At 39.2% G+C, this 19,907-nt stretch overlaps 1 protein-coding gene across 1 annotated transcript; it reads left to right on the top strand.

The window, feature by feature from the left end:
* The first annotated feature begins 7,594 nt into the window (after positions 1-7,594).
* Positions 7,595-15,289, top strand: LOC127527582 (olfactory receptor 10A6-like). The gene is made up of 2 exons (XM_051926688.1): positions 7,595-7,618; positions 14,276-15,289. Exons 1-2 carry the CDS (start codon positions 7,595-7,597, stop codon positions 15,287-15,289), a joined length of 1,038 nt encoding a protein of 345 aa, XP_051782648.1.
* Positions 15,290-19,907: the final 4,618 nt, after the last annotated feature.

The following is a 19,907-nucleotide window of genomic DNA, read 5'->3' as shown; positions in this document are numbered from 1 at the left end:
AAATCAGCAAAACGAAACCTCCGAAAAAAGACAAACTCATTTAGCCACTAACATCGGCAAAACGGTATTCATTTTACTTTTCCTCCCGCTGCTAATGCACAAGTGATGCAATCACGTCAGCAAAATGAATCCTCCTAGGAGAGAGACACCCAGAGTAATTCCTTTCAATTACCTGACATCTCTACATTTCAATTTTTTTTCTGACGATTTCAACAGTTTCTAGGACCCCGGGCTTTTTACAGCACGGGCTTACACAGCTAGTTTTAAAGTCACAGTCTTGATCCACTGCACTAATTCCCTTCATAATTTTAAACACTTCAATCATGTCACCTCTTAATATCCTTTTGCTTAGATTAAAAAGGGTCAGCTCTTTTAATGTTTCCTCTTAATTTATCCCCTGAAGCCCTGGTATCAGCCTAGTCGCTATTCTCTGGACTTTTCTTAGCATGTCTATGTCCTTTTGTAGCATGGAGACCAAACCTGCACACAGTACTCCAGATGAGGCTTCACCAGTGTGTTGTAAAGAGGGAGCACAACCTCCATGGACTTGTACTCTACATATCGGGGAACTATATAACCTGATATTCTATTTTCAAGCTCTCTCTCACAGTTGATAGTGTCGAGTCCACTAAGACACCTAAATCCTTCTCATAAGGTGTACTTTTGACATGTAATACTTCACATTTACTCACATTAAATTTCATCTACCACAAATCTGCCCAAGCCTGTGTGCTGCCCATGTCCCTCTGTAATGATTCAGTGGCTTCCATATCATCTGCCAATCCACCTATCTTGGTATCATCTGCAAACGTGACCGGCTTACTTATATTCCTATCTAAATCATTTATATATAACAAAAATAGCAGCAGCCCTAGCACTGGCCCCTGTGGAACACCACTCTTAACATCAGCCAATTCTGATAAGGTCCTAAACCAAATACTCCCCAGGCCTCAACTATGCCTTGATACTCTGTGAAAGTCAATCACTAAACGAGACAAGAGCTGAACAAAACGTACAGGTCTATATTTAGTTTTCATCAGGTTAAAGTTTAGAAAGTTTAGCACAGATGTTTTAACATATATGCAGAGTGGTAACATGAGTTAACATTGTTGCATTACAGCACCAGGGTCTGAGTGTGGCTTGCATGTTCTTCCCATTTGTGGATTGATTGGTGTCAGTGAGTGGGCTTAACTGTATATGCTTATCTGCTTTAACACTGAATACTGGAAATGTGTCAGTAATACTTCTGAATTAACAAAATACTGTATGTTAAGTCCCTTATGTGTTGTGAAGTAAATAACATCCATTCCCTTCTTCCATCCAAACCCGAGCCCGCAAAGATTCAAAGTATGAACACCAGCTGCTGATCCACCAGACAACACTGGGTTAAAATATCTATAGCAAATTACTGGACTAAAAGTAAACAGATCCTTTCTTAAATGCCTCTTTTCTGATTGGCTGTGCGATTGTACCCTGCAAAGGACTGGCTTACCATCCACCATGTTGGTTTTTTATTTTATTCCTAGTTCATCAATGGCTCCTAGTGACCCTATACTGGGAAGATTGAATGTATTCCTTGACACATGTGGGTTCAGATGTAACCTGTGGTGGTCGAGGGAAGAAGGGTCGATAAGCCAAGAGTAGTTTGGGGTGACATCGTGGCCCTCTCCGTTTAGTAATAGTTCTTTTAACCCCCCAAAAAAATGCACAATGCCATGAAAACTATAATAAAGCAAAAGCAATGTATCAAAGTGGCCCCAGATCATCAGGCTTCTGTCAGTAAAGCACACACTCTCATAAAAGGAGGGTCTCTCTCCAGATTGTCTCCTTGGTCAAAGACGACTCTCTTTGGGTGATCATCCTTTTAATGCTCCTGGGCAAGAAAGTTTGCAGCCAGTTGCACTCAGTGGGTGTTTTCTCCAGGCTGGAAATGGGGGAAAGACTCAGGATCCAATCTACAGCCTTTTGATTTAGAGGCAGCCGCTCTTAACTCTAACCCACCCATGCAATTGATAAATGGGCATTGCTTTTTACATATTGACAGCAAAATAAAAATTGAATAATTTCTTTTTCTTCAGTTATACACTTGAATAAAGGAGCACTTGTTTTGTTGTACCTTTTGTGAAAGTATTTGATATTTGGACTTTAGCCTTTATACATTATACATTTCACATCTACATTTTGCCATTCTTCTTCTTCTTCTTTCGGCTGTTCCCATTAGGGGTTGCCACAGCGGATCACCTTCTTCCATATCTTTCTGTCCTCTGCATCTTATTCTGTTACACCCATCACCTATATGTCCTCTCTTACCACATCCATAAACCTTCTCTTAGGCCTTCCTCCTCTCCTCTTCCCTGGCAGCTATATCCTTAGCATCCTTCTCCGAATATACCCAGCACCTCTCCTTTGCACATGTCCAAACCAACGCAATCTCGCCTCTCTGACTTTGTCTCCCTAATGTCCTCATTTCTAATCCTATCCATCCTCGTCACACCCAATGCAAATCTTAGCATCTTTAACTCCACCACTTCCAGCTCTGTCTCCTGCTTTCTGGTCAGTGCCACCATCTCCAACCCCTATAACATAGCTGGTCTCACTATCAACCTGTAGACCTTCCCTTTCACTCTTGCTGATACCCGTCTGTCACAAATTACTCCTGACACTCTTCTCCACCCATTGCACCCTGCCTGCACTCTTTTTCACCTCTCTTCCACAATCCCCGTTACCCTGTACTGTTGATCCCAAATATTTAAACTAATCCACCTTCGCCAACTCTACTCCCTGCATCCTCACCGTTCCACTGACCTCCCTCTCATTTACACACATGTATTCTGTCTTGTTCCTACTGACCTACATTCCTCTCCTTTCTAGAGCATATCTTCACCTCTCCAGGGTCTCCTCAACCTGCTCCCTACTATTTATTATAACATAAAAAAAATTCTGTTTTAGTTATGTATTCAACATTTCTTGCCTCACATTTCCTGTCATTCTACATTTACCCAGATCATTGTAGACACAGAACACACATGAAATGCATGTATTCCAAATAACGATATATTATTTACCCTCTACAATTCCAGACACCTCACACCCAGATAAACAGACCTGAGGTGGGAGAATTTTGCATCTGACTTGATTTCAGCTGCCTTGGTGGTGGAATGGGACAGCAGGCTGCTTGCTGTCCTGCAGATTGACACATTTGCAAAACAAAGATGCTGGTAAGGAGGTGGCCCAGGATTACCACTATTTCATAGGATTCTAGTGTTAAGATGTGCTCACTCAACTCTGACAAAGACCAAGGTCAAGAAGACAATGGGAAGACGGCTGAGTCATGCGATAGCTGAGTTGAACCCAGGTTAATGACAGATGAGAGAAAGCAATCTTGGCAGAACATGATAAAATATTATGTAATCTAAACATGCTGAGTAACTATATATATGGTGGTACGGTGGCGCAATGGTAGCGCTGCTGCCTCGCAGATAGGAGACCCGGGTTTGCTCCCTGGATCCTCCCTGTGTGGAGTTTGCATGTTCTCCCCGTGTCTGGGTGGGTTTCTTCCCACAGTCCAAAGACATGCAGATTAGGTGCATTGCCGATTCTAAATTGTGCTTGGTGTGTGTGTGTGTTTATGCACCCTGCGGTGGGCTGGCACCCTTCCCGGGGTTTGTTTCCTGTCTTGTGCCCTGTGTTGGCTGGGATTGGCTCCAGCAGACCCCCGTGACCCTGTAGTTAGGATATAGCGGATTGGATAATGGATGGATGGATGGACTATATATATATATATATGTTACTGGCAATATGTGAAAAGTAGGAATTGTATAGAATGCCAGGGCATTCTATAGAATGTGTGACATTTTTAGGCAAAGCATGAAATGTCTGTGTTACTTTAATATGGTATATAGTTTCCCTAGGCATAGTATATAATTCCATAATACCTAGGCATTAAACAGAATGACTTGCCAGTCTGTCTTTTGGCATTGCATAGAATGCCTAGGAAATGTCTGAAATTTTAATTGTTTCACACTTTTACAACCCTTTTTTGACATTCTATAGATTTCCTAGGCATTCTACACAATGCCTAATTTTACACATTGACAGTTATTATATGTTTATATATATGGATTGTGGCACACGACCAGGGACCTTGCCCCACTGGGATGCTTGGAACATGGCACTATCTTTCCCTGGGCGCAAGAGGGCAGCCTCCTGGATTCCATCAGGGCCATGGATATGGAGCTGGGAAGCTCAACCTTGTGGGGGTCCGTGGCCACTGCCAGGGGGCGCCTGGATGGTTCCTGAGCCAAAGACAACAGCACTTCTGCCACACTAGGAAGTGCTGCCGGAAGACCATCACAGAACACCTGGAGCACATCTGGGGCGGAAAAAAGGGGCTGCCTCACTCCATTCGAGGAGCCGGAGTCAGGTGGCCGTAGACGGAGCTTGCAAGAGAAGAGTGGAGGCGGGTGAAGGAAGGAAAAGGACTGAGTTTAGTGTGGTAATTTGTGCACTGTGTTGTGCTGTGTGTGACTAAGAAAATAAATGGTGCGTGTTTTGGAGATTTGGAGTCCGTGTCTGTCTGTGTCGAGGCTGGTCTTTCACAGGATGTAAAATCTAATGCAAGTTGGTCAAGACAGCTGCAGCAGTTCATTTCCCAGACTTGCCAGGTTCAGTTCTTTTACTGTTGGTTTTGATCACATGACTGCAACAGAGGTTTCATTCACAGTTTCATCACATTCAACACTCCTAATTGTGAGCTCATTAGTTTGACATCTGTCTTTGTATACATTTGCAACTGACACAGCAATATCACACATCAACCTTAGTGCAGTTTTACTTTACTTATGGTGAAGTGTTTTGCTAGCTAATTATCAAGCCAACAACGCGTCAACAATGTTCTTTTTAGTATCCCTCTGTACATAAGATACTTATATATACCATGTATATAAGAAGGATGAAGTTAGGGGTGGTGTTAATATATATAAATGATTTGAATAGGAATATAAATAAGAAGCTGGTTAAGTTTCCAGATGATACCAAGACAGGTGGATTGACAGATAACCCAGAATCCATTGAATTATTATACAGAGACTTGGACAGCATACAGGTTTTGGCAGATTTGTGGACAATGAAATTTAATGTCAGTAAATGTAAAGTACTACATGTAGGAAGTAAAAATGTTACGTTTGAATAAATAATAGGAGGTCTGAAAATGAAAAGTACACCTTATGAGAAGAATTTAGGAGTTGTAGTAGACTCTAAGCTATCAATTTCCAGATAGTGATCAGAGGCAATTAAGAAGACTAGAAGAATATCAGGTTATATAGGGCCTTGATGTGTGGAGTACAAGTCCAAGAACATTCTGCTCAAGCTTTATAACACACTGGTGAGGCCTCATGTGCAGTACTGGGTGCATTTTTGGTCTCCAGGCTACAAAATGGACATAACAGCAATAGAAAATGTCCAGAGAAGAGCGACTAGGCTGATTCCAGGGCTACAGGAGATGAGATATGAGGACAGATTAAAGGAGCTAAGCCTTTTCAGTTTAAGCAAAATAAAAATAAAAGGATACATGATGAAGAGTTTATAATTATGAAGAGAATTAGTCCAGTGGATCGATTATTTTTAAATGAGTTCACCAAGAAAACAGGGACACCGTTGGAAACTTGTTATGGGTAAACTTCACACAAACATTAGGAAGTCTTTCGTCACACAGAGAATCACAGACACATGGAATAAGTGACCAAGTAGTGTGGAGGACAGTAGGACTTTAAGGACTTTCAAAACTCAACTTGATGTTATTTTAGGAGAATTAAGTTTAGGAGAATTACATTAAGTATTTCCTGTCATAACTGTCTATTTATATAGACATATACATAGAAACTGAATCAGCTAGTGTGAATGTCATATGTCAGAAGAAAGGAGTGAGAAGTGATTGAGCAACGTGGTTGAGGTATTTAATAATTCTGTTTGCCTTTTTAAGGCAGTGTGTGTTTGTAATTTATGTTCTGAACAGAATGCAGCCTGGTATCACTAATATTCTGTGCTGCTTTCACTGTCCTCTTCAGTGATTTATGATATAAACTTATCAGCTCCTGTATCAGTATATTATGCAGCCAGCAAGGATGGAGTCCACTGTGTACCTGTAGAATTTGGTGTGAACAGATGGAGAAATCTAAGCTTTCTTCAAACATCTGGCAAAGTAGAGGTGTAAGTGATAGTCAAATCCTATTCAGAGGTGACTAAACATGCCAGAGTGTCAAAAATCAAACATTGAAACGTTACCATCATTATAATACTCTTTCCAGTATTAACACTAGAATCCCTGAAGCTTACGATTTTTTTTGTTGTCCCTGACCTCTTTCACGTTTTCTGACATACACCAAGAAGCTCATAGCTCCTTATCACTGTGCTAATAGCCCACTTTTGTTCTGCAAATGTGGGTTTAACAGAACGCAGGCTGACTACTCCCCATTCAGTCAGATGAAGGCATGCTGTTGCAATCCTCACAGCTGAAGTCTGTGTTGAAGTGTTTATCTGAAGATGCATTTGTAAGGAATTATATAGGTAATGAAATATCGTGATTTGAAATACATACATGTCATGTGTGTCCCGTGTCTACAACGATCTGTTTAAATATAAAATGACAGAGGAAATGCGAGGCAAGAAATGCTGGATACACAGCTAAAACAAAAAATGTTTTCATGTGTTATAGTAATAAAAACATCATTTTGACGTGAAATGTAGGAAATGTGAAGCCCAAATATCCAAGAAACACTTTCACAAAAGGTGTAACAAAACAAGTATGCTTTTATTCAAGAATAAAACAGAAGAAAAAGAAATTGCACAATTGTCATGTTGCTGAAGCCCAACTATCAGTCGATACAAAATAAAAGAAATTTTCTCTTTCTTCGATTATATTCTTGAATAGAATAAAAGCACACTTGTTTTGTTATACCTTTTGTGAAAGTGTTTATTAGACTTCACACATTATACACTTCACGTCAGCATTTTGTCAATTATTACTATAACATGAAAAAAGTTTCTATTTTAGGTATGTGTTCAACATTTCTTGCCTCACATTTCCTGTCATCCTACATTTACACAGATCATTGCAGACACAAAACACACATGAAATGAATGTATTCCAAATAATGATATATTATTTACCTGATACAATTCCAGACACCTAACTCCCAGATAAAGAGAGTTCAGCTCTGGGAACTTTCCGTCTGACTAGACTTTAGCTGCCTCAGTGAGGGATGAGTGAGCAGGCTGCCTACTGCCATTGCTGTTCGACACATTTGCAAAACAAAGACGTTGATGAGGATGTAAAAGGGAATTTAAGGTGGTTCATAATTATGAATATGTTCGTAGGCTTCACAGAATCTACTGTTAAGTATTGAGAAAGTAAAACACTATAACATTGCACATCCAGTCAGGCATGTGCTGTGACATATTTTTAGGTTGGGTCTTAGACCTTTCTAAATTATCTGATGATCAAATGACAACATAATTTAGTAGTTGTAAAACTAGGGGTGGGATGTTACAACTTTGACATGTGCGTTGCTGTGGGCCAACCTATAATATAGGCTATATGGTCTACTGGGAAGATGAAGAGGTGAGGGGCTGTAATGGAATGGGAGCAACCCAAAAACCAGTGCCAATGTGGGGACTATAATTCACATCAAGCAGCAGGAGTGCACTGGTGCTTTGAGAGGTCAACATTATCAATTTTGTGTTCAGCCAACTGACAAGCAAATGACCTGGGGGGTATTTTTCATACGCGGATTACTCGTTTAGCCGTATGTAATTGTTAGACGATTTGCCGTGATCCTGGATCTGTTGGTTTTTCGAAACTCTTGCTGGATGTGTTGTCATAGCAACACATCCTAATCCTCAAACCTACTCGGAGCATGTTTGTTCGATGTAAACAAGGATTATCTCACACACTTAATCAGTGTCCGTGCGTGGAATTCATTTAGTCATGACTTTGCCGTTCATGAATGAGCGACCAATTGATATTGGTATGCAAATTATAAGAAGAGAATTTCATATAGAGAGGGTTTTGCACAATCGGCAAGATCCTTTATTGCTCCCGGAGGAAATTCTTTTCAAAAGATACCGCTTTAGCTGAGGGTGAATATTGTACCTCAAAAATTTATTAGGACCTTATATTCGAAGTCAAACTCTGCGAAGTCGGGCTCTCACAACCACACAGACAGTAGGCATTACTTTGAGGTGTTTTGCAAGTGGCACTTTTTTATATACTGTAGGCGATGCAGAAAATGTATGTAAAAGTGCAGTTTGCCAGGCAAGTCGTAAAGTCTGTTTGGCTCTGAAATATTTCCTTCAGGTTTTCATTGTGTTTTCTGGACACCTGCGTGTGCAGACAAAAGAGGCGTTTCATGCCATTGCAGGTAGGTAATACACAGGCAAAAACACCCACAGTTCCATAAAGAATCTCACAATCAGCCTAACATTCTCATTACCCAGGATTTCCAAATGTGATTGGGGCACAGTGGAGTTTGATAACAAACATTATTTGGAAAATGTACCTGTCCTCCTGATGAATAATCAGACACAGTGTCTTCATCAAATATTTGACCTTTGTCAATATCTTGTTGGTCAGACACAGGTTCTATGGATATGACATTCCCTGCAACTGACCCAACAAAAAAAGAGGGCTATATGGAACCTACCTATGGCACACATTGATAACAAATATATGCAATGACCATCCTTTACCTGAGATGAAGTGACCACTGCATCGTGCCACTGGTTCTGAGGAGGAGCTTTGTCCTGGAATGCCCTCAGAAACAGGGCGATGGGCATTTTGCTGGATAGACAACTCTTCTGCAGGGGTTAGGTCTGGACCACATGGACCTCCTCCTGTTTTTTGCTTGTCTGCCTTCTTATTAGCTTTAAAATTAATGTTCTTTACATTATATATGATTGTTTATGTCAACAATTCTTTAAATAGTTATATACCAATATTTACCAGTTTGAAGTATATTCTTGTACTTCACTTTAACCTGTTCCCATGTTCTCCTTGTGCTCACGTTTGATCTGGAATTATGACATATTAAATAATAATTATTCTGACTCATAGGAAATGAAACGCTGCTTTCAGTAAGTACAATGCACACGCATTTAATTTATCGGCCACTTTTTGCCAGCCGTCTTTTCTGGTTTGGCTGCTTTTGCAGTGTTACCCCTTGTGCATATTAAATCTTGAAATTCTTCATGTCCTTCAAATAAAAGGTCTTGCTCTGCTTGTGTGAAAAAAAAAAATGCGCCCGTTCTTTCGTCATTTTGTTACAGCCTATCAAAGACTTGCTGGTCATGTTTTCTAGATTCAATATATATGGGCTTTTCACTCAGTGCAGGCACACGCACTCATCTTGGATGATTAGATCCAGCTAAACTAATCTACTACGCGGCTGCGTTTGAAAAACCGACTTATCCCGGATGAGTTTCACTGGCATTAACTCATCCAAGATGAGGCATCTGATCTCAGATGATTTAAGCGACGTACGGAAAATACCCCCCTGGTTGTGTTGCCTGCCCAGCCAGCCAACTGGCAAAGATGGCTTCAAACTTAGCTCTGAATTTCACACATGTGGGCTTGAAGGTGTACAGCTGATCTTCAGGCTTTCATTTTTGGTTATCACTCTTGTTTTATTTGAATATGACATTTGATTACCCATCTGGCTTTTAGTATTTAGAAATGAAAATCAGTATATTTTTAATGGTCTATTCCTTATTTCTAGAAATGATTTTGACTAGTGCCTAAGTGCTCACATGTGGCTGCTCAAAATTAAACAGATGATCCAGCTGACTAAATCAAAAAGTGTACTTTTTTTTCTTAAAATTTAATAATAATATATGAAAGAATATTGGTTTATAGCAGTTGTTGAAAAGCAGAAGATGCTGCATTTATAAACTAAACTAACCTTATATTGTAGGATGAAGGTCCTCAGATAAGTACTTATACATGTTGTGCTAAATGTTCATCTTTCTGAATTCCATACAGACTTTTTAATCATTAATATAAAAATGTAAAAATGTTTTCAGCAGCCAAAAATAAATATTTTCATTTATTGCACTCTTGTCTGGTGTTAATTCTCTACTGAGTATGTCTTTATGTCTGGAGACCTTCATTTTGTTGTTGTTGATGCTGTTGAGGAGACATAAAAGCAAATTATGCTGTCTGGTGGAGATTTACTGAATACCAATGAGACTTCTGTGAAAGCTTAAAACACCCAAACCATTACAAGAATAAACACTGCCTTGTGTGTGACTGATGATCATCACACTGTCAGGAGTGAGTGGAACACAAGAATGAATCAGGTATGTGGAGGTGTTGGCTTTGTTGTTATCATTTCCTATTACTTTATACTCTTGCATATTTTGTTGAACTACTGTATTATTATTTTAATTATATATATATATATATATATATATATATATATATATATATATATATATATATATATATATTTATATGCATTAACATTCAACAGTTTGTCATCACCCAGAAGTTTTAATGTTTTTGATAGAATTTAATACCTTTTCTTATTAAAATACCATTGAATTGATTTCAAATAACAACAAAAACGTTACCATTGTTGCCAATGGCTAATACAGCTTGAAATTACTGATTTTTAATTTATTTTTCACATATGACCAACCCATTTTCAACAGACATGTCTTCAGTGTCCTAATGGTAAATGTGTTTAGCTCACCCCTTATTATTTATGTTTATGTGCCAATTGGTTATTAGAGAAACCTTTGTAATTGCATTAGCACCACTGAAACATGTTATTCTGTTCAAAAAAAGTGAGGGAATTATTTTTCCATGGGTTGTAAGGTACTGGACCATTATGAAAATAAAGGAATGATTGCTGAAAATGGGACTTTGCAGTCCTATGTGAATAGTAAATTAAAAATCAGTCATTTCAAACAGTAATTGCCATTAGAAACAATGTCTTGGCTATATTTTAAAATCAATTTAATGGAATTTTCATAGAAAAGGTACACATTTCTGTCAAAAACATAAAAATTTTGGAGTTATACCAAAATTGTGAATGCTAGTGTATATATATATATACTCTAAATAGATATAAAATCCTAAGCTGAAAAGTGCAATGGTGACGTTTTTAATGTCATTTTTTATTGTTATGCTTTAAATTGGGCTTATTTTAAACTCTACATATATATGTTTGGTATCATTTTTTTCAGAATTTATCAAACTTTAATGTGATGTTGTTAGATTGTCAGATTCTTATTCCGTTTTTTAAATTATAAACTAAAAAATATCAAGAACTCACATCTCACATCACATCAAGACGGAACTTTGTGCCAAGAAATTTAACCATGCCTGGGGCTGGAAATAAAAGACAAAAAGTAAGACAGTTGCTGTACAGGCTTTTAAATGTTTGAAGCGCCATGCGAAATGCAGATCACACAGTACAGCAGCAGCAGCAAGCCAGCAGCTGATCTAGCAAAGAGGAGGTAAAAAAACCTGTATTTGTTTCTCATTGTATCACCGTTTAAGAGGGGATTTCGGAGGAGAGACCTGCATTCAGCCCCCCTCTTCACATTGCAAGCAGCAGAGACATGAAGTGGCTGGCGAGCAAAGCAAGCAGGGGGGAACACCCTAGTGTATATATATACATATATATATATATATATAGCAGCATCATCAACAACATTTAATGCATGTGACCCACATGGCACAAACAGAACTCTTGGATTCTTCTGTCACAGTTTGACTTGCAAAGGCAGATGACCCTTCATTCAAGGGGTGAGAAGCAATGTTGGGGGTAACGCATTAACAGTAACATGTTACTTTAAGAAGAAGAACAACAACATTTGTTTCTATAGCACATCTTCATACAAACGATGTAGCTCAATGTTCTTTACAAAATGTCAAAAATGTAGTTGAAAACAAATATGCATTACTGTATTACAACCGAAAAAATTACTGCATTAATTCACAGAAGTATTGTGTTTACTCAGTTACTGCAATGAGTGTAGTGTACAATCAAGTGAAAAGAACTGAACAAAAGTCATAAGTTTCCATTTAATCCTGCATGTGTTGAGGGGTAAATTTAATCAGCTCACTTTAGGGTCACTGGGAATGAGTGATTATTGCAGCGTCACTGAGTGTAAGGCAAGAAATAAACATGTGGACAGTACGCCGGTCCTTTACAGTGGTCAATGATTGTCCAGTAAGAGAACAATCAGATGCAGATAAAGTGTCTGTTTAGCTTTCATCCAGGTATTTGCTATTGACATGCTGAAACAGTATGAACTGGGGGCAGACTGGCCAGTGTTCATGAATCTTTGGGGTCTCGATTTGGCAATGAAAACAAGGTCGGAGTGTTGGCTCTGAGTCTAGGGATCTGCACTGGGAAACGGTAGGTTGCTGGTTCGAATCCCGTAAATGCCATAAGGGACTCTGCTCTGTTGGGCTCTTGAGCGAGGCCCTTAACCTGCAATTGCTTCTTCCTGGGTATGACATTAATCTGCATCCATCCCTCCATGTAGGCCCTCTAACCTGCAGGGAAAAACTTGGGGGTTGGTGGTGAATTGGCACTCCAGCCACCATAAAAACTTCACAATGTTCCACTCCATTTGAAGTAGTGTGGTGCTGAGGTGTCACCCGTTGCATGGCTGCACTCGGGTCCTAATCTGGGTCCTGAGTTGGTTTGTCGTGTGGTGTGTGTGGCAAGGCACTGTATCAGCTCCTGCTCCTAACCTCTCCTACCTCTCTCCTCACTTCAGTCAGTGCAGTGTATGAAGGAGACGCACGCATGCTCTCTTCTAAGAATGAGTATAACAGTTTGAGTGGATTATTTCAAATGTTGTCATCACAGCTGTACAATGAAAATGTTGTATTTGCGTTTTGTAGTTCAACAGTATGTCTTTACATCGGCAAGAAAATACACAGATTATATTATAATCTATTATTACTGCCCACTTAGTGAGTGCCCTGGCAAGACATGGGTGGGGGGCAAAAATAAGCCATCTTAAGAAATTGCCTATGAGTGGCTATGCCAGAAACCAGCCACTGGATCCACATCTTGAGATTGCACACATGCAGCAAAACAGTGTATCCATGACATTTTAGGCATCAAAAAGCAAAAAGGAAAACATTTTTGTGAGATTCAGCCATTTAAAAAGTGAACCGGCTGTGTGCTTCATCTTGCTGCTCGTCTTTCTGTATGTCAGCCTTCAGGAACAGAGGCGTTGATTCACCTCGGAAAGCAATCACCAAGCATTGTTATTGACATTATTGAATGTTGATGCCCAGAAGTGAATTGCTGTCACTGTTCTGCAGGCATCTAAAACGCAATAACTGAAAAAGTCACCCAATTGCATACATTCTTTCACTATTTTAAAAATTTTCCCCTTTTTTATTTTCCTTACTTTGTTTAAATAAATATCTTTAGATCTCAATGCTCACCTGACCCAAAGTTTTAGTCCCAAAGTTATGGCTTTACTTTGAAAAGGCTTCTTCAAATGCTGGTAGAATTGACATTATTGAAGGCTGATACCCAGATGTGAATTTATGTCTCTGTTCTGCATCACTGAAAGAATGCCACACTTATAATCAGCATGTGCTATAAACTTTAATAATTTGTTTGTGGTGCTTCTATCTGTTTCATTGCGCTTCATCTTATAATCTGCCTTTTTTGTTTTCTCAGTAATTTTTTTAGCATTTATACACATGCCACACCACAGAAAGTGCACTGTGAGGAGTGTTGATTGGCACTGTGAGCTTAGTATTGATGTGCAGGTGGCCTTGGCTCTTTCCGAAATCAAAGGACTTTATAAACAATACAATGCAGTGCAATCAGTGCAGTTCAGATATATTGTTATGTGTACAAATTACAATTTAACTCTTATGTTCATCTTTAACCAGTTTTGCACCATGCTGCCACTTGGTGTGAACCTGGCTCTGTAGGCTACATAAAATAACAACTCAGAATGTAAGAGGCAAAAAGTAGGCGATTCAGAGAAAAAAATCCTTACATGATTTGAGTGCATATCTCTCAATAAACAGCTGTGTCTATACAGTATGTGATTCAGTATGTGTGCCAGCATTACCTATAAAAAAATAATATGATTTGAGTATGCATGCTCCATTACCGCATATTGAAATTAGGCAGGTGCACAGGTTCCATTGTATTTGTAAAAACACATTTTAAATTAAAAAGGGTTGTCTTATATAACATGCTGTACACTTTTATCTTTCTTTATCTTTCAGTATGATCTCAGTGATATGCAAATGAATGGATCCAGAGCTGCATCTTTCACACACTTTGAACTTGTGGGTTTTCCGGGTCTGCAGGACTACAAGGTGTTACTCTTCATAGGATTCTTCATACTCCTGTTAATTACGATTACTGCAAATTTTCTTATTCTCTTCCTAGTGTCACTGGACCACAGGCTTCACACACCTATGTACTTTTTCCTTTGTAATTTATCCCTTTTAGACATGCTAATGGCAATATCAATTATTCCCAAACTTCTTGCAGTTCTTTCTGGGTATGAAACTACTATTTTGGTTGCTACTTGCTTTGGACAAATGTATTTCATAATCTCTATTGGTTCAGCAGAAAACTGCTTGGTGGCAGCGATGGCATATGACAGATATGTTGCAGTTGTTAAGCCTTTACATTATAATGTCATAATAAATCTGAAAAAATGCATGGTCATAATGACCACCGTGTGGATACTTGGGTTTCTAATTCCAGCAGTTTCTATTATATTAGCTTCAAAACTGCCATACTGCGCTTCAAATAAAATCATGCACTGTTTTTGTGACTATCCAGCTGTACTTTCCCTGGCTTGTGCTGACATTACTGATCATGCCAATGGGGCTTTTGGTCTTGCATTATTTGTGAATTATGTACCCTTACTTTTTGTACTGTGGACATATATCAGAATTATAGTTTCTGTTTTAAAACTTAAAACAACGGAGAGCCGAGCTAAAGCCTTTTCAATGTGCTCTTCACATGTGACCGTGGTGCTGATGTATTATGTGTCTGCTTCAATTGTGTACGCAGGGATGAAAATTGATGGACTCTCATATGACGGACGTATTTTTATTGGAGGTTTGAATTACTTTTTAATGCCAATGGTGAACCCTATGATTTATAGCTTAAGAAATGAAAAGATGAAAGATGCAGCAAAAAGATATATTCAGCTCAAAGCTTTTTTTCCACAAAATACCAAGAATTCCATTAGCAGTATGGAAAGGGACTTACCTAAAAGTTAAAATGAAATTCTGTTCTTAAATATATCTTTTCCATCAAAGTTTGTAAAAAATTGTCTTCTTGATTTTGAAACTCCTTTGATCATTCTGCAAAATATAGTAGAAATTAGAAATATGAATTACCTTCAAAAATGGTATGCATGCAAATGAAATATTTAAAAAAAAATTTTCCTATAGAGGATCTGATATTATAAAGCCAAGAAAGTATATAAGATGTAAACATGAGAATATTCAATTCAACATACTGAAGAGTGTTTTTGCCAAAACCCTATTGTTAATGTTTAGAAGTGAAATGGGTCTCTAAGATATATGGCTTTATGATATCTTCATCAGTTTTTTAAAATGTCATGCTGAGAGTTGAAGGTCTTCAAGGTGACATTTTCAATCACATGGCAAGGTAACAGGTTGCATGTATTATTCACTGTACATTAAAATTATTGGTATCATCATATTTACTTAAATGTAAGTTGGCGTTTTTCAGGTCAAAGGTATTTACTCAAAATCATTTGCCATGGAAAATTGTGTTCTGAAATGAAGTTTATACATTTAAAAAAATACATATTCTTCTATTTATAGGGCATCTATGCATGTGAGAAAAGCCCTAAAACATACCAAATACACTCATTTTCAAGCAAACAATGTCCTTGAGATTACACACATGTTGTAAATCAACAAATAAATGTCTTTTTAATTTAGTGAGATTCCATTTTAAAAGGAGCCCATCTGTGTTCTTCACTTCATTGCCTTTCTCCCTCCATTTCAACTTTTCACTCCTTTGGGGCTTAGGTTTTTGAAGTTCATTTGATTGTGCTGCTGAGAGTCATTTGAGTGCTTAGGGCACAGCCAGTGCCATAGCCCTGTATTCAGACAAGTTTATTCCCAACGTGATTTCTTAAAAAACATATTTACATATATACGCTATATGGCCAAAAGTATGTGGATCCAAATTAATGAGTTCAGGTGTTTCATTGTTAACAGGTTCATCAAATCAGCACACAACCATGCAATCAGTATTATGCAAACAATGACACTAGAATGGGTTGTACTGAAAATTGTAATTTCTTTAAAGTGGCACTGTCACGGCCACCTTTACCATAAGTCAGTATGTAAAAATTTTGCTCTGCTTGATCTGCCTTGGTTAAATGTAAGTGATATTATTGCAAATTGGAAGTGTTGAGGAACAACATCAGCTCAGGAAAAAAGTTACAGACCACACAAACTCAAAGAGCAGGGCCACCAAGTGCAGAAGCACAACACACTTCCAAACTACTTCTTCAAGAAACATCAGCACAAGAACTTTACATCGGGAGCTTCATGAAATGGGTTTTCATGACTGAGCAGCTGCACACAAACCTAAGATCACTGTGTGCAATGCTGTGTGTCAGCTGGAGTGGTGTAAAGCACATGGTCAATGGACTCTGGAGCAGTGGAAATGTGCTCTCTGGAGTGATGAATCAAATCTAACTATCTGATAGTCTAAAGGATGAATCTGGATTTGGCAAATGCCAGGAGAACAGTATCTTCTGGAAAGACTGATGGAAGAGGAATAATGGTCTGGGGCTTTTCTTAGTGTTTGGGCTAGACTTGGTTCCAATGGAGGGTATTGCTAATACTATATCATAAAATTTAGATAACTGTGAATGTCCAACTTTGTGGCAACAGTTTCAGAAAGGCCCTTTTATGTTCCTTGTACACAAAGCCAAGTCCACAAACACTTGAAGGAACTTCAGTGGCCTGCACGGAGCCCCGACCTCAACCCTACTGGAATTGGAATGCTGATTTTGAGTCATGTCTTTTTGTCTTGCATCAGTACCAGACCTGTCATAATGCTCTTTTGGCTGAATGGGCACAAATTCTCACAGACACACTCCACTATCTTGTGGAAAGTGTTTCCAGAATATATATATATATATATATATATATATATATATATATATATATATATATATATATATATATATATTGTCACACACATGCTTATGGGAGGCAGCTAAAGGGCTTGAGTAAGGGCAATTTCCGAATCAGACTGGGATGTAGCAGAGTGCATTGACTCTTTTTCTCCCTCTCCTGCAGACCATTCACGGGAGATTCCACCTGGCCCTCTTGATGTCACTTCCGGGTCCGACCCTATGGAAGAAGACCTTGCCAGCTCTGGCCCCTGTGATGTCATGTCCGGGCTCGAGCCTATGGCTGAAGACCCTTATGAGCCTGACCCCTTTGACCTTACTTCCTGTTTTCCCTTTTAAATGCCTCCACCTTTTCCCTATACCATCAGATCTATTTCTGCACATGATACCAATTACACGGATGGCTGCCCCAAACCTTGCTATGACATGTGGTCAAGTTTGTGCCTATATATATAGAAGGGCGGCACGGTGGCGCAGTGGGTAGTGCTGCTGCCTCGCAGTTGGGAGACCTGGGGACCTGGGTTCGATTCCCGGGTCCTCCCTGCGTGGAGTTTGCATGTTCTCCCCGTGTCTGCGTGGGTTTCCTCCGGGCGCTCCGGTTTCCTCCCACAATCCAAAGACATGCTGGTTAGGTGGATTGGCGATTCTAAATTGGCCCTAGTGTGTGCTTGGTGTGTGGGTGTGTTTGTGTGTGTCCTGCGGTGGGTTGGCACCCTGCCCGGGATTGGTTCCCTGCCTTGTGCCCTGTGTTGGCTGGGATTGGCTCCAGCAGACCCCCGTGACCCTGTTTGGATTCAGCGGGTTGGAAAATGGATGGATGGATGGATATATATATATATATATATATATATATATATATATATATAGAGAGAGAGAGAGAGAGAGATGCATATAAGTATATATAAATACAAGGATGTTATGCAGTCAGTAAGAATGAATTTGCTTTCTTCCCTTGACCTATTACACTAATACTAGCTATGCTACGAGTTGAAATCTAACATTTGCAGTGGACCATACAATGCATATGTCTCGGTTATATGCCATTTGGTATGGGATATGTTAATGAAGCAATGTTAATGTTTGTAATGTAATCTATTGGTATGACAAATGCAATGCACTTCATTTCTGAAATGCTTTCATCATTTGGTATGACAGAGACATAGCAATCAGATGGACACAAAGGCAGACACACAGACACTTATCTCTTTATTAAGGTTGACTAGCCTTGCTACCTGTCGAAAGACAAGTAACTGAATAATTAAAAAAATTTTGCAATCTCTTACCTAAAGTGTACCTTCAGCACCTGTTCTCAGTACTCATGTGTGTGTGAATCTTCCTCCACCAGTGCTCCACTTCTCAAGCGTTTTCCCATAAAGCCTGCTTGTCAGACTCTGCCATTATTTTCAAGGCACCTTTCTCACCACCTGTCCACTTTTATACTCGCCGTCTTTGAAGGTGACTCACCGCATGACTCCCATGCCATTTCTTTTCCTCGTGTGTCTCACACTTACACTTCCTCTTTTATCGCATCACCAAAGCCACACTGACCAATCACACCACCACGAAACTGACCAATAAGATTGCTCAGAAGGACTTGACACAAAGGCTTTAGTGTTTTATTATATAGTAAATACAGGGGAAACACCGAGTACTTGGGCCACTACAAACTGAATCTATGTGTAAAATAGGGAAATAGAGCGACAAATGTCTTCATAACTAATTAATGTATATATCACATTGACATACAAATTATTAATTGTATTTGCTGCACACATCAGTGCCCACATTACTTATATGTAAAGTAAGGTGATTCCTAGCTAACTTTTAGGTTTATGATGTAGTCAAAGCTGAAAGTGTAATGGGGCAGATCATGGCATTGCTGTGTGTTCATAATGTATAACGAGATACATACTGTAGATGGGAGGACACTTTCAATCTAAAGAATAAAACAACAAAGTCCAACATCCACTTTTTTTAAATGGTTAGGTTTGTCTGCAGCGCAGTAGCACAGTGGTAGCACTCCTGCTTCACAGTAAAGACTGGAATTTGCGTCCCTGTGTGGAGGTTGCATGTTCTCTTGGTCTTCTGGTTTCCTCCCACAGTACAAAGACATGCAGAATAGATGGATTGCCAGTGCTGAATTGGTCTGTGTGTGTGTGTTCACCCTGCGATGGACTGGCGCCCTTTCCAGGTGTTGTTACTGCCTAATGGCCAATGCCTGCTGGGATAGGCCTCAAGTTGCCCCGTGAATCCATTTGGAAGATGGATGGTAAGATATGTACTGAATGTGCATAGAGTAATTTTGAAAGATAAAAAAAAAAATCACAGAAAATATAAGTGCTACCAAAGTCTCTTTAATGTGTTCTTTTTTTGAGCACAGAAGTATCTGTATAAAAGTTTTAAGTGCACCTATAAAATTATAAGCCCATCTAAACAAATTAAAATTTGCATAAACAACGACTGTGATTGTGTTTGATGTTTTCTGTTATAGCTAACTGTGAACATTCCAAGAGGTTTATTTTCTTCGGAGATGCTGCTGACCGAAGTTTATATTTTCCCTGCATTGTCAACTGACCATTGTTCTAAAATGAATTAATGGACAGATGTTGTTGGTGGGCGGCACGGTGGCGCAGTGGGTAGCGCTGCTGCCTCGCAGTTGGGAGATCTGGGGACCTGGGTTCGCTTCCCGGGTCCTCCCTGCGTGGAGTTTGCAT

Source organism: Erpetoichthys calabaricus, chromosome 4, assembly GCF_900747795.2.
Source record: "Erpetoichthys calabaricus chromosome 4, fErpCal1.3, whole genome shotgun sequence".
Lineage (NCBI taxonomy): Eukaryota > Metazoa > Chordata > Cladistia > Polypteriformes > Polypteridae > Erpetoichthys > Erpetoichthys calabaricus.
Note: the sequence above shows the minus strand (reverse complement) of the source record. Positions and strands in the feature narration are given on the sequence as shown.

Bases quoted from the DNA above. Each gene is read 5' to 3' on its own strand.
- LOC127527582 (XM_051926688.1), top strand. From the start codon at position 7,595: ATGGTCTACTGGGAAGATGAAGAG. The intron at 7,619-14,275 runs GTGAGGGGCTGT...TTTATCTTTCAG, and splicing joins TCTACTGGGAAGATGAAGAG to TATGATCTCAGTGATATGCA.